The sequence below is a fragment of the Protomyctophum parallelum genome (genome assembly GCF_964188405.1).
Source record: "Protomyctophum parallelum genome assembly, chromosome: 9".
Classification (NCBI taxonomy): domain Eukaryota; kingdom Metazoa; phylum Chordata; class Actinopteri; order Myctophiformes; family Myctophidae; genus Protomyctophum; species Protomyctophum parallelum.
The window spans coordinates 25,362,439-25,384,511 of record NC_139706.1 but is presented as its reverse complement, the minus strand read 5'-3'; the positions used below and the strand labels follow the sequence as shown (position 1 = coordinate 25,384,511).

The following is a 22,073-nucleotide window of genomic DNA, read 5'->3' as shown; positions in this document are numbered from 1 at the left end:
TTGCCGTTTGTCAAAAATAGGGCATAATGGTCCTCCACCCATATACAGTATGCAAGCAAACTTCAGACTCATTCCAACCTGCCTTTCTTTCAAGGTATACTATAAATACTGGGAAAGCAGTTTTTCTTGCAGCTATAAACAGTTACGTGGTGAAACCGTGTTTTTATGCTTTAATAACCCCTAGTATGTGTGTATTCCTGCATACATGTGTGACCCAGTGCCCACAACATACTGCAAGGGTTTGCATAACTAGGGGCTAGTCCACACAACGCACACGCATCCGTGCCGATCGATCGGCTAAGAATGATTTTCGAGTTAAAGCCACCTGAGACCTGTCCTGCAGCTGTGCTCCTACATGCCTCCAGCCTTCTCTTTGTTCTCTCTCTCTCCTCCATTTGATCTGCTGTGGTGCAACCACTCCTACAACCAGCAATGTCCGTGCGTATGCGTACGTGTGTATCTGAGCACGAGTGTTATGGACCTTCGTCTAGGGTGAAGGGACATGACACAATTTGAGAGGAGACAGGGTGAAAAAAGAACTTCAATTTATTGGTAGTCGCTCTTTTTGTTCAATAGCAGAGAGTTTACATTTTTTGGTTCACAACTTCTCACATTTTGGCTTCAAGGTGCGGGTGCTATCTAACAAAACGAATCTAACTGGAAATCAAAAGTTTACCCCTATCTAAAGGCCCTAACAGAACGTTAAACTAACCAAAATTACAATAAGTTAACAAAAGAAAAGACCTGGCACCCCTACATGGAAAAGGTAGGAACCGGGCTTCTTGTTAAGCAATGATAAATAATTCGTTTACAAACTTATAAGCAAATTAACAATGACTATGAACTAGAACTGGGCTAACCAAAACAAAACAGAACTTACGGCATAATGAACAAGAACAAACGAAAACAATAAGGCTGGCACAAGAGAGGACAAGAGGGATCGATTCTCTGCTGCTGAAATGCTGTCATCCCCTGCTGAAGGCCAAGTTCAACTGAGCTTTTATACAGAGACAGGAAGAGTGCCCAGCCAACAGGAAACTGGTGTTGTCAGGGAGGACCAATAAGGAACAGAGGGGGCAGGTCCAATCAGGGACCTGTCACTCAGAGCCATGTCTGTCAATTCACTTGAGTACTGTAGTAAAATAATGTGTTTTTTTTTCATTTTTTTCCATTTTTTTAAATACAAGACATACAAGGAATGTTAGGATATAAAGTTAAACTGGAGCCACAAACCACCAGGAAGCAGGATTTTGTATTATCCAGTTTTATTTTGTAGGATAAAGGTTGACATTCAGATGATTGCCTTGATGATGGTTCTATAAATAAACAAAGAAAATAAACTAATTATAATATCTTTCTATATAAACATTAAATTATAATATAGTATGGCCTTTAATCATATATTATATATTGCATATTATTCAAATAATATTTAGCCATACATCTAGAAAGTTCATAATATAAATCAGAATATCAATACAAAAGATAATCCACATCATTGGGGATAACTTACATTGATACAAGATCAAAAGACGCATTGGCAAACATCTCCATGCACAGAGTGAACACAAAGGTGGCTGTGCATGTGTTTGAAGACAAAGGACAAGTGAGCATCATCCAGGCCTGCTTTATTGGGAGTGAGAGGGAGGAAGTGAGGGAGGCAGTGAGGCACTGCCACAAGTCCTTCCTGAGCCATTGTGGGGTCTCCTTGTGGAGCGGAGGGGAACTTGCCCTTTACAGTTTGTGACAGCCGCCCCCGGATTTGTGCAGCAAATGCGTTCCTTGATCACTTGAACAATAGATTGCCTGGGGAAGAGAGGAGTCAGGCCGCCCCATCAACAACATTTCACACGTTTGGTGTGACAGGGTCAGGGTCAGCAAGGTCATTCCATGCATTAGGGCCACAGAAGCCAAACGGAAGTTCAGAGCTTTGGTACCTTGAATTTGGGGTAACTACTTGACCGGGTGCACTTCAGCAAAGATGAGATGTATTTAGGACAATCTCCAACGATGAGATGTATTTAGGACAATCTCCAAGGATGAGATGTATTTAGGACAATCTCCAAGGATGAGATGTATTTAGGACAATCTCCAAAGATGAGATGTATTTACTCATGGTTTTGAGTTCAGAGTACCTTCCACTTCAATCAGGACGGTGTGTATGGCTGTTTCTGTTGTTGGTTTCTTCTGGGATTTAAGGGAGTGGGATTAGTCTGGAAACAGGGCGTATGTTGTCTGGGAAGACACGAACTTGGGGCTGGTGAGAGGCATTCAGCCGCCACGTGTTGACCAGATCTTCAGGCTGGTGACAGGGGGTTACCTCGGGCGGACGGCCCGGAGGCTGGATAGGAGCGGAACTGGCCGCCCCAGTCAGGAACGAAGGACGAGGCAGGTAGGTACGGAGGGTGACCAGGTGGTCGGGATCCAGGGGACCACGGCCGTCGACACGACCACTCTGGCGGTCGACCACTGTACGGGAGCCAGACTGGAAAACCGCCGACACTGGCGGAGCCATACTGGAGGGCGAATTCGGTCTCTCTGCCACTCTTGAACACAGGAAGTGATGGCCTGGGTATCCCATATGCAGAGGCTATAAACAGATCCATGGAGTTGGGGGTTTGAACCTGTGAATAAGCAGATTGTGGCTGCTGGTATGATGTGGCTTGTAGCATTGGTGGTTGGCTACTACTGATGGAACTGGGCTGTACAGGGCCAGGCATGGGCGCAGTATAGGCTGGGGCATGGACAGTAAATGGAGGTGGAAGTACATGGTGAGTAGAGAGGGCAGAGTGTGTTACACTGGCAGCTGCATGGTGACTGGAGGATGGCATTGTCTGGGCAGACATGTGAGGGATGGACAGCGATGCAGCTTGGGCATGAGCTACATAGGGAAAACTGGGAGCCTGAGTAGGGCCTAAGGGCTGCATAGTGGCTTGGGCAGGAGCTACATAGGGCACACTGGGAGCCTGAATAGGGCCTAAGGGCTGCATAGTGGCTTGGGCAGGAGCTACATAGGGCACACCGGGAGCCTGAATAGGGCCTAAGGGCTGCATAGTGGCTTGGGCAGGAGCTACATCTTGCTGTATTGATTGAAGCATGGAGGATGTTGGAGATGGCTGAGCAGTTGATGATGTTAGGGGATGTGAGTCAGCATTCATCGTTCTTGAGGAGGCAGGAGTGAATATGGGAGGCAGGCCATAGAATGAAGACGTGGCTTTTCCATCAGGAGAGGGAATGAGCGCAGCAGCTCCCTCAGGGTGCTCGTCAGAAATTATATTTTGATGAATAAAGCTGGAAACAAGTTGGGCTGATTGAAGCTGGTGCTCTTTCATGCGGATGCGTCGGTCCATTCCGACCTGTCTGACGATTCTCTCTCTCTCCTTATGTGCATCCTCTTGCATGTGCTGAGCAGCTCTGGCTCTCTCATCAATTGACTTACATTGTTCATCAAGCTGCTTTTCCTCCTGTCGTTGCCTTTTAAGCTCCTCTAGTTCATCTCTCCTTTTCTTCTCATCCAGAACACTGATTTGGAGATCACTTAAGTGTGAAGCATGGCTACTGCTGCTTGAATGCCTACTTAATTGAGACCTAGCCTGGAGACTAAAGCATGATTTTGTTCGAGTCCTCCTGCTGTGAGAACTTAGGGCACCGAGGGACAGTGCAGGTTGCCTTTGCTGTGAAATACCATACCAATCAGGGGGGCGTCTATTCCTTTTAGGTCTAACATCAGGACCTGGAATGGCTTCACCAGGTGGTGAAGGGTTTTGATCCTCTTTGTGAGAGGAAGTTAATGTTGGCTTTGGTGAAAGGTGAGGCTCTGTTTGTGTTTGGTGAGGTATAGTTGGACTACTAGGTGTAATAGTTTGAGACTGTGGGGTGGCTTCTTCTGTGAAGAGCTGGGTTGAGTCTGTTATACTAGTAGCAGGTATACTCTCAGTGGACAGAGCTTAAATAATAAATAATAAATAATATTTAGCCATACATCTAGAAAGTTCATAATATAAATCAGAATATCAATACAAAAGATAATCCACATCATTGGGGATAACTTACATTGATACAAGATCAAAAGACGCATTGGCAAACATCTCCATGCACAGAGTGAACACAAAGGTGGCTGTGCATGTGTTTGAAGACAAAGGACAAGTGAGCATCATCCAGGCCTGCTTTATTGGGAGGAAGTGAGGGAGGCAGTGAGGCACTGCCACAAGTCCTTCCTGAGCCATTGTGGGGTCTCCTTGTGGAGCGGAGGGGAACTTGCCCTTTACAGTTTGTGACAAGGAACATGGTACATAAAAACAAAACAAAACAAAAAAACAACAACACCATCCATGACAAAACAAAACCGACAATAACACACATACCCACCCACCCACCCGCTAGCCCTGAGGGGAGAATAGACTTATAGAAAAATGTACGATAATAAACAATACTTACAAAAAATTATTGGGAAAGAAACTTGTAGGCAAGAGATAAGAAAAGTCCCTAGCAGTGGGGTGCTGAAAGCGCCATGGTTCAATACAGCCTAAATGAGACATGAGGTCGGTGAGAGTTCTAGCCATTGCAGTTGGAGTTAAATATTTAGGATTTGAACGATCAATATGGGGGTTGATCACACAATTGTGATCACCACCAAGTATTAAATGATGAGTATCTAAATTAGGCAAACGAGAGACCAGAGTTGACACAAAGTTGGGATTGTCGAAGTTTGGCGCGTAAACGTTAACTAATACAACAGGTGTTTAATGTAGGGTCCCTGAGACAATTACATAGCGGCCTATGTGTTTTCCTCTCATCCCTTTTTCCCCCCATTTTGAGTTTAGTTGGTAGCCTCTTCTCATCCTGGCCTCATTACTTTGGAGAGGGGCCACTCGGCAACATCTGTGCGGCACCTCAGCGTGGCCTGTCAGAAGAGTGAGCTTTAGAGATGAGCAGCTTTTCAGCTGTCATCTCCAAACCTGTACTGTGACAGTGCTCCTTCTGTTAAACACACAGATACACCCTGTGTATCTGCACTTTGGCACACACGGATGCACGCACGCACGCACACGCACGCACACGCATGCCCACGCACACACACGTACACACACACAAACACGCATGCTTACACACACACGCGCGCACGCAAGTTAGTGCTGGAAGTTAAAATATCATCCAGAGATGGAATACCCACAATTTTCCAGTCGATTTGGAGGGAAGGGTTTGGAGTGTATTGTACCACCAGATTTCCCATGGTGACGTGGTCAGATTAAGGAGTGGAGTTTTACAGATGACCTCTCTAGCAGAGGGGACAGTGCTATCTCTGTCCAAGAGCATAGTTGTAGAAATGTTCTCCTGATGTCCCCGAGTACACTGGCTATCAGCAAAGGCTCTCGCCTTTATCTCACCAAAGGAGCCATTCGAGGATAGTATCGCAAGCATAGGGCATTTTAACCCATTAAAACTAGGAAAGCATCTTTGTTATTTTAGATTTTACTAGCGTTGGCTATTCACAAATAGCAGATATACAAGCTCAGATATACTGTGAGCTTGTACATCTGCTATTTTTTATTTATTTATTTTTGAAAATTAAAATTAAAAAATAAATGGAGAACTACTGATTTAGAAGGCATTTGTAGAATCGCCTCATGTCTTAATAATTGATTATTGTTGGTTAAGTTGAAGTCCAGAGGGGTGGGTGTGTGTAGTATGCCCCCTTTCCATCAGACCAAGTGCAGACACTTAATCTATTTTAATTTAAATATATATATATTATTAGTCTTATCTCTCTCGTTACTCTTGTACCATACCTACTGCATACTGTGTTTCATGATTACTGCTGTTACTACTAGGACACCTGCATTTCTTGCCTGGGTCCTGAGTGACCATGGACTCTTCCCACACACTTCTGTCTAATAACAGGATACTGAATTTCCCCAAGGAGATCGATAAAGGTCTACCTACGTAGACCTTTATTGATCATATTAGGCACGGGTGATGGGCTGGTAATTCTTATCCACTTTTGCAAATGTCCCGTCTCTTGCAAGCTACTGGAATTAGCCATGCTAATGACATTGTTAACTAAACCATGCTAGAGCAGAGAGCATTGAAGCACCTAATAAGGACCTCCTACTGGAGTGTGTGTAAGAGCACACATAATTATGTACATAATAATATGTACTGTATGTATGTGTGCAAATCTGCATGTGCGATATAAAACACAGGTTTGTGGAGTTTTACCTTCATGCAGAATAAGGTTTGAGGCCTATGGGAAATGGAGTGGCCCCTCTGCTGGCCCCCTGGTCTCACGTGGTCATTGTTTGTTTGTTTTTTCCTCTCCTCAGCACTTAGAGTCGAAGCTTGAGTCATCAGGCAGGTCCTTCACACGAGTGCTGCTGTCTGAAATTTTCCCCAGCAAGCTGGACTTGATGCCTGATGTGGATGCGTAAGTATAAAGCCACACAGTAACTTACATTCTTCACGCGCGCACGCACTGGCCAGTGTTGTAGTCCTTCACATTGGACCATATTGCATTTGGGCGTTGGGTCATTAACATATTATTCACTGACTTTGAGGAAATATTGATTTGAAATCCAACGGCTCAGTGCCATTGACCAAAATATTCCGTCATTTAAGAGTTTATATTTATTTAGTTGGATCGAGCTCTTCACCACTGTATTGGGTTGCTAGGCCATCGATAAAATTGGCAATGAACTGGAAGTACATTAATATCCACAATGTCACCAAATCATTATTCTGAAGAACTTGATGAAGCCCTGGATGGGCGAAACGCTGTTCACTTTTGGTTAAAAATGATAATGACGGGGGAGCAGGATATCGTGTGCAACTGCGGACATTCCATTTTCTTCCATTATTCTCCCAACTTCTCCCAATCATTATGCCCACACATTCAGGACTTAGTCCTACACCTTTAATCCATTTAGGCCTGACCTCAAAATAAATAAATAAATCTTCTAAATCCTCCAGTTTTCTGAAATAAATATTTTCACGATTTAAAATAAAATAGCAGACCTACACCTGAACCAGTGTATCTATCATGATCAACAACATCAACACTGCAATCAACAGCATATGGAGCTAATTCTATGAGCAACATTGCACGTTTAATTGGAGACTCAGCGAGTAGACCATTTACAACTGGGAGCTGCCAAATAATAGCTTCATCATAAATCAAATTGATGTCTCGTGAAATCAAATTATATAATTCCTGCCACACTAGCAGGAATAAACATTCTGCCTAATCAATACTAATATGAAATACTAATACTATAAGATGCTTGTGACAACTGGATTTTACTGATGTAGCATAGGCAAAGGAATGTTACTGGTCTTTACTTTACTCCATCAATAAAGCACAATAGGCCTATTTTACAAAATACATTAATATTGTACTTTATTTGCTTTATTATCCAAAAGATACGTTTACTGAACATGAGCTCACTCAATCCATGAATTTTACCTGTACATTATGAGTAAACTCACAAATCACTCACACACTGAGTTCCATTTCTCAGAGAGGCATTTAGATTTTCCTTTACATTTCCTTTATGTTCACAGTTTTGAAGTTGAAACACTGTTTGCCAAGCAATTCTGTTCTCCTGCCAGAAGCTGTTATTAGAATCTTAAGCAAACTTCTAAAGTTTCTAAAGTTAATATCCGTTGCACAAGCTTGAGCTTCATACTTCAGTCAATGTGATTTATCTGCCTGCCAGTCAGAAGAAAGGCAAAGAGGAGAATGTAGTGCAGCCATTACTTTCCAAAGAGAGAACTTTTTGGAAAGTGAATGCACATGTGACAGCCATGTACTGTACATGCAGTATATGATGTGTACGTTATATTACATTATGGCTAGGGATGCCCCGATCACATTTTGAGACTTTCAATTATTGAAAGGCAAAATGTGACTATACTTTTATTAGAATGGTAAATGAATAATTAATTTAACACAATGTCATTGTGTTTTTTTTGTCATTTCTATGAAAGCATGGGATCATAGCAAAATAAAGATTAATTAGAGTGATGAATACAGTTCTACAGCTTATAGAACTGAAGTCAGGTTAAAACTCTTAAAGAGTATCTCTCTCATTCAGAGAGAGTACTACAGACACCTATTCCATCTTGCATATCGGGGGTTTCATTTCCTTTGTTTTCATCATAGGTGTCTTTCACGCCTCTGAGTGTGACTAGTCTTTGTTTGATGATTTCTGACTGGGACCAGAAGGAAAACTATAGTATCATAAACAAAACATAATTTACAAAACTTCATTGCTTATACATCTTTCTTTGAGATTTACATTAGACAATTAAAAATCCGATATTTTCTCCCCGATTCCGATCTTTTGAAAATCATGTGATCGGAGCCAATTTCCGATCACCCGGTTAATCGGGACAACCCTAATTATGGCCAATTAATTTAACGTATGGTCAGACAATTTGTCATGTTGGCCAGCCAGAAAAATAGTGGAAACCCTGCATAGGCTCCTGTAATCAATTTGCCAAATTGTGGTCACTGTGGTAGAAACCGCACACACTAAATCTATAGGTGTGTGTGTGCGTGAGTGTGCATGCGTATCGGTGTATCTGTCCTTCGAAGTTCTTGTGAACCAACCAACCGATCAACGTAAAATGTGCCGCACATGCCGCCGGAGTGTGGTGCCTGGCATGCAGTCTGCCGGATATGCAGTTTCCCAGAACTGCCAATCCAACCATATGCTCATATTATGATATAGAGTTATAGATGTAGATCTGGTTGTCCAGAAGCGCATGTCCAACCGACATGTCATTATACAGTATTGGCATAATGCTCATATATATAATGGTGGGCAGCATATTATACTGATTACATCAGGCAACTCCATATAGGGTCATATAATAAAAGACGTGTAGCAGATGTGTGTATACCTAAGCTAAGACGAAGAATGATGAATCAGTCTATGCTCATGGAAAGCATTTTTAATCGTAAGCACATTTCTGGATTGAGGCCCAATCAATGACTTTCTCAAATTCTACTATACTATAGGTACTTTAGCTATCAGTCACAAGTATAGCAATACAAGTACTCTCTCACACACAAACACAGGCACATGAAGTCCTTGCCCTCCCTCACATTGGCCTCTCCCTGTAGGATAATGCGTGGTGTGATGTGCGAGTGAACAAGTGGGTGAGAGAAGGACAGAAGGTCTGACAGATTAGTAAGAGTGGGCTATAGGTTGGAGCACTGTTACTTGAGGCGGCTGTTTTGATACGTTAGTAAAATACCATGAGTGACACATACGTGACTACCATAAACCATTATACATTCTAAAGAAGAGAGCAGTATGAATCATGCACAAATTCCATTCCATAGAGAACACACAAATATATATATAAAATCGAGAATATTGACACATGAAGAGATTGTGAACCGACAGACGTTATTGATTATGTTTAGGGAAAAAAGGAAAACCCTGCCGTAGTGGGGATAGTAGGAGGAGGAAATACAATTTAAAAAAGTCATATGTGTCCTTCAGTAACAGGAATCAGAATGTGGAATTATCGGGTGCAGTACGTTGTTCAGACTAATCATTGGTCTGACAAATGACAACCCACCTCATCTCCTAGCCTAACCATAACCGCAAGCACGGGAGCAGACGCTAGAATTATCTACATAATGACTTCAAGTGTTGTACAAATATTTATCAATTAAAAAAATATTTAAAAAAATAAAATGACTGAAATAGGACCCCCACACGGTAACTCTGTCATTTCTCAACCGTTTCGCACAGTTTTTGGCACCAATTCAGAATTCACTTTAAAGGGTACTGCATCTTCATCAGAGTCTGATGCATAAATGGACCAGATTGCATCCATGTGCACCTATAGCTTGTGTTATTTGTAGAGAAACTGCAGGCAAGAAGAAAATAATAATAATGTTTAGTTAAAAACAATTTGGGCTTCAGAATAGGGGAGACATATCAACATTGCAATTCATTTGGGGGAATAAGAAAGAAAGAAAAAATAATAACTAGATAAAGTGCCACAAGGGGCACAGGTCGCCACCAGGGCAGGTCAGGTTGTGGCCTCCTGGTGGCGCTATAATAGGCCAATGTGAAAAGGGTGGCCTGTTATAGACATTTTGTTTCAAAAATGTGTTTTGCAAAAATACACCTGTTGGTGGCGCTATAACAGGCCAATGTGAAAAGGGTGGCATATATTCCTGGATACAGGCTATGTACCAAAACGTTTGATATTGGCAACATGGGGGGGAAGCAACTCTAGTCAGCCAATGCCAAAGGCAAAATCATCATGCAGTTATCAGCTGTAGTGATGTGGGCACTTAATTAAAACAATGGACTTACATTATTTATTCATACTAGGTCTGTTTCCCAACAGCAGAATAGCCACACCTGTCCATTCTTACACTGTGATTTGCAGGATATGACCAAGTGAGCACTGTCTTGAAGTGATTGCTGGGCTCGATCTGGGCTTGTTTCATCGTCCCATTGACAAACGAGAGCCAGCTGTGTAGTGTGAATTCATTTGCTTGACTGAAGATCTGAAAACGCAAAATGGCAGGAATAGATATCCTACAGAGGGAATTGCATCATGATCCACGGAAAGTAAATAAAGCAGCCTGTTGTAGCACCACCGTGAGGTCTATTTGAAAGAGTGGGGGTGGATGCTCCTCCTTGGCCTACTGGACTGGGAGTGCATGCGTGCAATGTTTCATGCTCATCTATAAAGATTTGGGATGGGGGGGATAATTTTGACCTGAGATCAGATTCTAAAAATGTCTTCTACATCCTATCTATGTCAGCCCAGAATGGGTTAAGTGTATACGGCATGTAGGCTCTTTTGGCTCAGGGCAATGCAAATTAGAACTGATACGAAAATATGCTCTCCGAAAGTCATGGAACGTTTTGGTAGAAATGTTTATCAACTCCGAAAGAACTACCTTTAGTTAGGACTACTGACTAACTAATTTTATAATGGACCATGCTGTTCCCCATGTGGAGATCCACAAATATTGTCTGTATAGCGTGACTCTGCAGGAGGCTAGCTATCTAGCATGGGAGGGTCTGTGTGTGTACCGGTCTTATCTGTCCAGAGATTGCTCAATGCCAGTAGGCTCCATAAGTACCTTCACAAAACAAATTCAGATATGTTTTATGCTTTTTAATATATTAAATTACTTAAAAAATAATATAAGTCAATGGAGCTCTTTTTTTAAACCCATTTTGGGCAGGAACCCCTTTTGGTGTTTTAAACATTATGTTATAATTTAGCTATTTTTGAAAAATCGGATTTAGAAGAATCTTTCAAAATTTCGACGTAAGTCATTTCCATAATTGACCATTTTAGGATATATGCCCCCTAGCCAAAGGACAATTTATCTTGATAATACTGTAGCTTGTGCATTTTAATTCGCAAGACTGACTCATGGAATGTGTGGGTTGTTGTGATTCTACAGTATATTATGAGGACTTTGTCTGTGTGGCAGGGTTCTGTTCGAAATGAATCAGGTGGAGGTACAAGGATAGCAGACAGCCAGTGACCTGGCAAGACCCTGGTCTTTTATAAGCTATACTTAGTCATGACTCTTGACAAGGGTCCATTCACAGTGAGACTGCACAGCTGTAGATAGTTATTTATCACAGCCACTAATCCTTTCTAGTTCGGAGGAGACACGGACACCAAAATAGGCACCTGTGTAGGTAGGGCCTCTTGTCTTGCTGAAGGAGGGAGAGATAAAGAAAGCGAGAATACTGAAGTAAAGTACAGATACTGAAAAATGTTGTTACTGTAAGTACAGTACTCAAGTACAGTAAGTTACTGTCGACAACTAGCAAGAGCAACTAGCAAAAGCTGTTCATCAGCTCTAGCCTACACAGCACATTGTACCACATTGACCACCTCCCAGCCTTTTACTGTCATTACATGCACACACCCACGCACGCGCGCACACAGCAGACTCTCTTAAGTGTGTAATTAGGCTGTCCCCAGGCTTGTTTTTAACCACTGTAGAGATATCTGTGCACCACACACAGATAATGTACACTTACTTCAACTAGACCGCAAATAGCCCCCATTGCTTTTTGAACTTTGTATTTTTACTGTGTGAATTTCCCCTTCCCAAACCTTCACTCGAATTATATATTTTTGTCTTAATTAAATGACGTTTTCTGTTGGTGAGGTGATTGCTTTGAGCTTCCCTCCACGTTGAAAGGTTAATTGTTTCTCCCTGCCTCGAGTCAGGACTGTGAGTGTAGTGTAATTGAAGCACAGTCATGCAGGTAGAAGTCCCAATAACAGTGTCAGTGTGTAATGGGCCACAGAGGGTGATGTAGTGAGGCGTGAGCTCAAGCTCATGTTGTGCAAACAAGCCTCAAAGTCTTAACTTTGTCTTGCCCAGCCCTCCTGACAAGCTACCATATTGGCCCAAATATAAGCCTAATTAGAAGACGACCCCGCTTTTCAAGATCAGTTTCTTGGGTGGAAAAAACTTTTTGGAAGACTAATTCACTAATTCTTCTCATTCACATGATTCACTTTGTCCAATCACACACTCATTCCATCTTCATACCGCCTATATAAACTTGAAGTTTGCACTGCTCATCCCTCTTGCTTGCTGCTGCATACTGATACTGCTGCGCTGCTGTCTGCTTAAACTTTTGCTGCTCCAATTCATCGCCAAACCATAATAAATGTATTGCTCGTTTTATATTCAATAAATATATATTTCATTCATTCCACTCCATTCATGAGTTGTCCTGACTGAACCTCTCTTAATAACAAAGAATCCTATTATATTGTGCACATTTGAGGCATGGCAAGAATCTCATATTAGATATTTCAAACTTGAGAATGACTCAATGGGAAGCCCCTATCATTCCTCGCCCTGTGGCCGATTGTGTTTTAAAGAGGTGGTTCGACAGTGGGATCAGGACTGTCAAGAACTTAAATAGTAATAATACATTTTCAAACTTTCAGCATTTATCTTCTCAATTTAACTTGCCTAATATATATTTTTTAAATATCTCCAAATCAGGCACTGGATCAGAGAAAACTACACAGATTTCCTGCCTTTTCCTAATAAGTCACCTCCCTAACACTAACATAACGAACTCAGTATACGGCTGTTTCTCTGTCCGTCCGTCCGTCTGCCAGGCACTACTGCACCGAACAGCATGAAACTTTGCATGCACACTCCCAGTAGGCCTAGAAGGATTCCTTCCATCATGATCATGACGCAACTATATATATATATATATATCCCCATATAGGCCATGCCCATTTCCGCCTTTGTTTTTTAGAAACTCTTTTTGCTCCTACATTTTGTCCAAAACGCACAAATATTTCTACAACTTATCTCTGAAATGACGTGATGGTGGTGTATCTGTCAGATCTTTCAGATTGCATCAGAATTGTCTACGATTAGATTTCAAAGTTTGCACAAGTGGGCCGTTGTGCACAAACTGCCACAGTCATCATTTCTGATTGACGTAAAACACACCCAGTAGGCCAAGGAAGAACCGCTTCCCCAAATAATATTTCAAATCGGTCTCATAGTGGCACTAAAGCAGGTCGCAACAGAGCCCTGGATCGTTAACCCGGCCTGGTGGGGATCTGTCACGGCTGGTGGGACATTTCATTAGCACCTGCATGGAAGTAGAAGACAATGCAGAGTAGTTGTTGGCAAAATGTGGCAGTTTACAACCCCCAAACTAGAGGTAGAAGTCTCTCTCTGTGCTCAGGCTCCACCCTGCAATGAGTCTCTTGGCGCTCTTATCTCTCTCTCTCTCTCTCTCTCTCTCTCTCTCTCTCTCTCTCTCTCTCTCTCTCTCTCTCTCTCTCTCTCTCTCTCTCTCTCTCTCTCTCTCTCTCTCTCTCTCTCTCTCTCTCTCTCGTCCCATCTACAGCTAGCTTTTGGCAGACTCGAGGCCATATATTGGCTGGAAATTGAATTTGGACTGGATGCTGCGTGCTTACCTGCCGTGTCACCAGGCATTTTAGTGAGCTGGACCAGCCACTGCGCTAATATTAGCCAAGTCCCTTCTGGCACGGTGCACCAATCAGGAAACTCCTCGGGAAGAATGCTCTTGCCCTCCCTCTTTCATGGCTCCTCTCTTCATGGTTCCTCTCTCCCTTTCTCTCTATCTCTCTATCTCTCTGTCTCTCACTCATACCCCTCACTGAGTGCTTGGCTCTTTGGAGCGTTCTTGGCTAGCTATTTTGCGGTCATGCTCCCTTTGCTAGTACTCTCAATGCTCCATTGAACTCAGGTGTACCTAATTACCTAATACCTATATATTATATGCAGGTGCTATCCTATACAGTATGCACACACACCCACTCAAGCTCGCTCTCTGTATATACAGTATATAACCCGGAAGTTATGCAGGAATGCCTACTGAGTGGCTTTGCCACTCGATTTGCCACTCGATGTGCCTTCACTTTAAGCATGCACATACCTTCTATTGTGTTCTCTCCCTACATATGCTTCCTGTAATTTGAGTCGTCTGAGCCCGTGTGTATTGGCTAAGGCCATAATGTATATACGTATGTATGTATGTGTACTGTGTTTTGTAGGCTAAATGGCTCCAGTGTGAATAGAAGCTGAAATTCTTAAAGGTTATCATTGAATTCTACCACTTTTCTAGCTCAGTTTGTCTGCACAGGGCAGCACGCTCTCCTCCCTCAGTTGGACCCATGAAGTGCCCTTGAGCAAGGTAGACAATTCCCATCTCTCCAGGGGAGCAGGTCACTGGCCAACTGTTGTACTGGGCACTTCCCAGATATGAATGAGTGCCAACTATATGATGAATAGGCGCTGTTGAGTAAATAAAGTTAGAATGCACTTTTCTGTGAGTGAGGGGTGTATTACCTTTATATTAAAGAGTTAATATCAAACATAATATCGTAACGTCAGATACATTCCACCTCCAGAGAGAAGTGGAGGACGTTTACCGGGCATCTTTGCCGTTGTGTCCCAAGCATTTATGTATGCCGCAACTCAAATCATGGATGTCGATATTTCTTGTTGATATTTCTTATCTTATAGATGTAGCGCAGGATAGCATTGATCTGTAAGAGCTAACCCTGGCAATTCGTAAGCGTCTTTCACATTGGTCTCCATCTTCATGTCGTTCATTTTCACCTCCAGCTGCGTCCACGTTCTCCTCGTTACATAAACATAAACACCTCTCTGCCAATGTACTTACAGTGCGTTTTAACAGCGGGCGACAGCCAGACGAATTTTCCGGAAGTGCATTAATTGTCTATGGGAACCGGCAACTACTGGCGATAGCAGGCGATAGCAGGCGATGGTCGAAAAGTGGGCGGGGGAACGCTGAATAGATGAAAATAATTCATGTTTTGGGCGACGTCGCCCGGCAATAGTGGGCGATTAGGCGATAGCCAATGAAATTCAAGTGTCGCTCACCGTTGTTAAAACGCACTGTTAGTCTACCCTGGCTCTTTGCTCTCTCTCCCTTTGCCTCCCCTCTCTCTCTCGCTCTTATTTCACCTCCATCTCTCTTCCACCATATCAACTTACATCTATATTGTTATCGCTTTCACTTTCGTTTCCTCCCTCCCTTATCTCTATGACTTTCTCGATCAAATACTCACACCAACACCCCCCCCCCCCCCCCCACCCCCCCATGTCTGCCAGCTATGTAGGCTAGCTCTGTGGAGACTGGGCTGCTTTTTTATTCATGTTCACCTAACCTCTCCCTCCTCTCTCCCCTCGCCCCATGTCTCCTATTCTCACCCTGCGTTATCGTTGTTGTTGTTAGTTCCCCCAATCCGCCGCCCCCACTCTCAGCATCCCTCCCCGGCTTTGCTGGATATACATTCAGATAGCTTAGAGTGAATGTGTTTGCAGTTGTGCAAATCAGGACAGATCTCTGCTACAGATGCCAGAGATCAGTTGGAGCAGAGAGGCTTGGCGCACCAAGTCAGTGCACAAATGTATCCACGTGCGTGCAGCCTGCAGTCTGAGATGTGTCCTGCCTCTCCAATACCATTCCCTGTGCCCTTCTGTCTCTTTCAGTCCTTTGATATCTGTGTTAAACCAACTAAACCAACAACCACCCCCCTCTCTCTCTCTCTCCCCCCCCCCCCCCCCCCCCCCTCTCTCTCTCTCTCTCGCCTCCCTTCCTTGCCTTCCTCCCTGCAGGTGGGTCCAGATCGCTTGCCCACGTCTGTCTATCGATTGGGGCACAGCCTTCTCCAAGCCCCTGCTGTCTCCATACGAGGTAAACAGTAAACACACGCCTTCTCTCTATACACACCAGGAACCATCGCTCACTATCAAAGGAGGACAAACTTCCATTGCATACACACTGTGCACACACGCATGCAGAAACACACACGGGTGTGCATGACTTCCCACTCTTAAAGCCCTTCATAGATGTCCTGTAGTAGCCACTGAGCTGACCTACGATAAGGACTACATGATGGATAGTGATCCCTATACGCCCCACCCTGCAATGAGTGCAGTGGTCCTCTCACTCTCTCTCTCTCTCACTCTCTCACTCACTCACTCACTGTTCACACAGTAGAGCAGCACAGGAGACTAGCTCCCCCTAATGGCTGCAATGGTGCACTGCTTCCCCAACTGCCATATTGTTGTTGTTGTTATATGTAATTTATTTATTTTCAAAATGTGAAAGAGACGGATGGGATAGCAGCACATAGAGATCCATTTCAAAGTAAAATGTTTATGTGCTACTGCAGATGGGGTAGCGAGTCTCTGAAGACACGCATGCTTTGTGATAGGTTTGGCGGTAATGGGCTATTACAGTATGTGACTTGGCCGCCATTTGTTTGATATCAACTATTAATTCAATCAATCATTCCCCTCAAAGATGCAGTGCTGTGGCCCCAAGGGAATTACTGTCTTGAAAGTTATCTCTCTTTTTGGCTTGCTTGATGTTTGTTGTTCGGGCTGCAGATCTTTGTACATCTTATCACAGCCATTGCCTTGGTGTGTACAACACATTTCAGAGGGAAATCATTTCAAATATTGATGGCATCAACCAGTGCTGGTCCATGGCCATCAGTTGTTATTAACGGACCTTTATGAAATGGGGCTACATGCAATGATGGTGATAGTATTGATTAATGACACGGGGGGGGGGGGGAATGCATGCAAGTGGCAATTTGTTCTCATGGGGCCCTTTGTAGCAGAGTGTGTGCCACTCACCATCGCCGCTATTTGGCACCAATACCGGCGCGTGTTAATGATCTGCACCTACATTTGTGTGTGTGCATACTTGCAAGCTAATTCAAATAGTCATCTGCCCTACTAAAACTGTATCGTACTGCACGCAGATGTGCGCTCTGGCATTTATAATTGGGAATGAAAAGAAAGTGTGTGTGTGTGTGTGTGTGTGTGTGTGTGTGTGTGTGTGTGTGTGTGTGTGTGTGTGTGTGTGTGTGTGTGTGTTATGATGTAGCAAGTGAGCAGTGGGTTGGGGGAGGTGCTTATTTTCAGTGTCTCATGTTATATTTATAGTCAATAAGACACACTTGGCTCTCCTGTCAGTGTAGGGATTAGCAGGAGAAGCTATCTTCCAAAGGGAGAGGCAGCGGTAGTGAGAGGAGTGGCTAGAGTCTGGAGATGGAGGATAGAGGCCAAGCAGGAGAATGGGAACAGAGAGGAAACTAATGAATTGCAAAGAGGATGAAAGGTTTATTTGAATTTGCAGCAATTGGTGGAAAGAGAATGGGAGAAAAATAAGTTTGTTTGGAATGATATATCAATGTAATGTGACCCGTGGGTTATTAGGAACTGTTAGAGTGGGACTGATAAATAGACTTGACCTTTTAGTCTGTGTGTGATGATGATTAGATTGATTGATTATTACTTAAAGGTGCAGTGAAATGAAAAAGACGTTTTTCACACTTTTAGACCATATCCGTGGTCATTATATGGGCATACCTAACAATGGATGCCAAAAAAATGTGAAAATTCTCATTTCTGTGTGTTTTTATATCAAAGGTCCATAAAAACGATTGCATTATTTATTTATTAAAACGAAAACGTGCTGCGTGATGACGTGTAGAGATACACATCGATAAAAGCCAATAACAATGAAGCTCACCCGTTTAATTTCCCATATTTGTGCGTCCGTCCATCACAGCTGCTATTGATTACAGAATACTCCGTTTTTATTTCCATTCCAGATAACATCCAGACAGTGTATTACTCGCTTTCAACTTAATCATCACGCTAGAATATGTATCTGAAAACATTATATGGAAGAAATAAGCCACATAACAGTAAACTGGTTGTGCTGGCCGACCATATGATTTATAAACAAACAACACCACGCTGTTGCGCCTAGCATAGCTACCGTCCCTAGCTACCGTCCCATCGCCTGAAGGGATGCGACGCTCTGATTGGTTCAGAAACTTCAGACCGGTGTTTCATGTTGAAACACCATTTTCATGATGTTCACAATTTCCGTTTCACTGCGCCTTTAAGGTTTTAGACTTATTATTGAACCAAAAAACCCATCCATAGTCTGCTTGCCAGCCCATAGAGCCCCATTGTGGACTCGGACATTTTGAGTACCCTATAAGTTTTATGTTAGAAATGTTGAGTATGGGTCCCCAGCATTTAGAAACTGCTGGATGCTAACTTGCATAATTATGTTGGACAATTTTCATAATTAGCATAATATGCTGGGGTAACATTAACAACATCCAATATAAGGCAACATTTTCCAAATTTCATTATGCTTACTTGTAGCAACATTTCTAACATAAAACCTTAGGGTACTCAAAATGTCCAGGTCCAAATTCTGGCAAGGGGACTAACACCTGAACTATAAAAAGTTAGAACCGGCACCATTTAATTATCAGTACTTACTACATACTAAACATTTTTATTAAGGGGTCGCACTGCTGCCTCCTCCATTATGTGAAAATTCAAAACAGGTGGTACGCAGAGCCGTTCAGTGACTTCGACAAACGCTTCCAAACCCCAACACTTTTACCTGGACAGAAGTTTTTGACAGAAAGTAGCTCATGGATTTTTATGAAACAAATGCTTTGCAGTTTGAAAGTCAATGGAGGGTTTTGAAACTCATCCCATTATAAAACAAATCTAGAGTTGCAAATTGCGGCTAATGCATAATATCCTCACAGTTGCTAGCAGGGCTGAGCTGTCGCTAGGGCTGTGCTGGTAGTTTTGAAGATGCACGCAAGCCCCCAAAGCCATTCGCAGTTTTCGCACCTCGCTAACCTCACTAACAAAACCTGCCGATCGACGCCGAGTGTCACAGCTTGAAATAGCAGGTATGACCAACCATGGATGCATGATGCAATGGTGTGACTGTCGATTGAGTGGACCTGCTAATACTGTAGGTGTCAGATATTCTGTCTGAAGTAGTCTAAAGAGTTGGATAACAGTGGCTTATGGATTCATGAACTAATTTATTACAGACGTGCTATTTGCAAGGTAAATGCATAATTATTACCAGTGACCACACTAAAGTTTCCCCATTATGGAAGTAAATAGAATAAAATGTCATATACATTATATTGTGGGTTAATTGGCCTACATTAAAGAGGTTATTTCAATCTGTGATTGCTCAAGAGCCCCACTAGTTAACACATTCCCTCCCGTTACACGTTACACTGTAGCCTGTGGGTTTTTATCAGCGCAATGTTGATCATGGATTTATAAGCTCCCAAACCTCCGATTTTCTCTCATTTTGAGCAGAAAAGCGAATAATAAGCGCACGCCCAAGCACGTGCACGTCGGTTTCAAATTTAGACTTAGAACAGTCTAAATTTGATTGTGAGTGAATAAAAAAGTATATATCTTTTTTTCATTACAGATTAATGCCAATTAATCAAATCTCGTAATCTTGTTTTGGCACAGTGGTGTACAATAGCTATTCACGAGATTATCTCGTTTCAGCACAGATTGTGTTAAAAAATCCACAGCACATCTTTGGATGCTAGCAAACTACTGGTTCCGAAAATGTCCCTGTGCAGTAGCCCCAACTATTGTTCCTGACCTTGACATTGCTAGATTTCTAAGCATTTTAGTGTATAAACCCTATACATTGCTTAAGTTATCTGGGGCATCCAGGTGTCTAATATTGCCCCTTTCATTTCCCCCCTACACCAAATCTCTTTGCCCAAAAATTGTGGTTAAAGTGCTGTAGTGCTTTTGGACATATGGCTTCATAAGAAGGAGATTCATTGACTACCCATAATTTCATATGAATAATTTTTCATATGAATAATTTGGTCAATAATCCCATAGGGAGCTATCTATATTAGGACTTGTTAAGTATGTGAATAGAGTTAAATCATGCATGCCATGTATACACTCAATAAAAATTCAGAGACAATTCTATTCCACATACTGTAGAGTTTTAGAATTATTATGCAATGGTTGCCATTCTCCTGCAGCAGCTGGTTTGGCATGCAGTGTAACTGCAGAGACAGCAGCCTTGATAACTCTGACTAAATGTATCCAGACTCAATTGTGACACATGTCTGCTGTGTGAGTCTGTCCCATGACTTCTCCATGGGTCTGTACTACTGGGGCCATTCAAACATGTACCGTAAACAGGGCTTGTATTCCTGTTAACCACTTTGAAACTGTCCATATGTTGGACATACATATTGAAAATTGCAGACCTACAGTACAAGCTGTTTTTGCTTTGTACAACATGGTAGAGGGGGTGTTGTTTTGTTTGTTTAGAAAAGGACTACACTAGTGATTAAGGATCCTGGGCTACACAATTAAATGTGACTTGACTTACAGTATATGTGACTAACTACCTCAAATGTTTCTCTCTCTTGTTAATCAATCTTCTTGTTCCCTGTCTCTTTCTCTCTCCAGGCTGCCGTGGCTCTGCAGCAGGTGGCCTGGCAGAATGTGTATCCCATGGACTTCTATTCCAATCAAAGCCTTGGGCCATGGGCACCTAACCACCCTGACAACCAACCAGCTCGGCCTGCCCGCAGACAGACACAGGTGATGAGAGTAAGGGGATAAGAGAGAGAGAGTGAGTGTGTGTGTGTGTGGGGGGGGGGGGGCTGCAATAGTAGGTTGTCTCTCTGAATCCACATGTGCCAGTGTGTGCTCTGTGGTTTGCAGTGGAGCTTAGTATTACCACACTGCCACCCAGTGGCGTAGTGAGTAGTGACAACAGAAGTGGATTCTAATCTAGACCACTCTCTTACTGGTAGAACTGAGTTTGACCTTGAAGTGCAGTATGCTCTTTTGTCAATGAAAAAATATGTAGTCTCATTCGTTCATGTCACTGCAGCCATATATATTAATACTGAGCTTAATACTGATTAATACACAGTTTACTATATGCACATACCAGCGATTTTGCTCTTGTATCATATTCACTGGGGTGGGGGGTGTGTGTGTGTGGGGGGAATGTGAATATGGTCATTGTGAGCATACTGTACACGTTAAATGTGTCTGGGGTGGGGGTACTGGCATTAATCTAAAGCTTTCCCACTGTCTTCCTATAGAAGCATGTCTCGGAGCCAGCCACTTCCACCAAGAAGTGTGAACAGAACCAGTCCATCTCCTGTGCTTGTCAAGGGAAATGATTGTGTGTGTGTGTGTGTGTGTGTGTGTGTGTGTGTGTGTGTGTGTGTGTGTGTGTGTGTGTGTGTGTGTGTGTGTGTGTGTGTGTGTGTGTGTGTGTGTGTGTGTGTGTGTGTGTGTGTGTGTGTGTGTGTGTGTGCGTATGCAAATATTTGCACCACCACTGTCTTTGTTCCGGATGCCTTGTTCCACTGCCCCTCTCGTGGACAGCACCCACCAGGAGTAATGCCAAACCTGAGGGATGGGCGTGGCTACACTTATCTCACACATCCCACCAGGAGACACTCTGGAGACCCTCCAATCCAAAATGGATTACCGTCATTAAATCCTTGTATTTTGGCGCATGAAATGAGGTGTGTGTGTGTGTGTGTGTGTGTGTGCACACGTGTGCGTGCGTACATACAGGTATGTGCGCGCACATATGCCGTATATAAAGTTTGTATATGCCTGTGTGGGTGTAGTGCACAAGTGTGTCATATTCCTGCATAAGAACTGC

The 22,073-nt window shown here is 43.0% G+C and overlaps 1 protein-coding gene across 2 annotated transcripts in view; it reads left to right on the top strand.

Annotated features, from left to right (window-relative positions):
• Window positions 1-21,701, top strand: part of dph1 (diphthamide biosynthesis 1) — a 64,625-nt gene extending 42,924 nt beyond the window's left edge. For both annotated transcript variants that reach the window (XM_083773764.1, XM_083773765.1), the window contains 4 exons: window positions 6,324-6,424; window positions 16,160-16,238; window positions 20,852-20,986; window positions 21,499-21,701. In XM_083773764.1, the coding sequence (XP_083629890.1) occupies window positions 6,324-6,424; window positions 16,160-16,238; window positions 20,852-20,986; window positions 21,499-21,579 (396 nt within the window). In that variant the 3' untranslated portion in view covers window positions 21,580-21,701. The remainder of the gene's footprint in view (window positions 1-6,323; window positions 6,425-16,159; window positions 16,239-20,851; window positions 20,987-21,498) is intronic.
• Window positions 21,702-22,073: the final 372 nt, after the last annotated feature.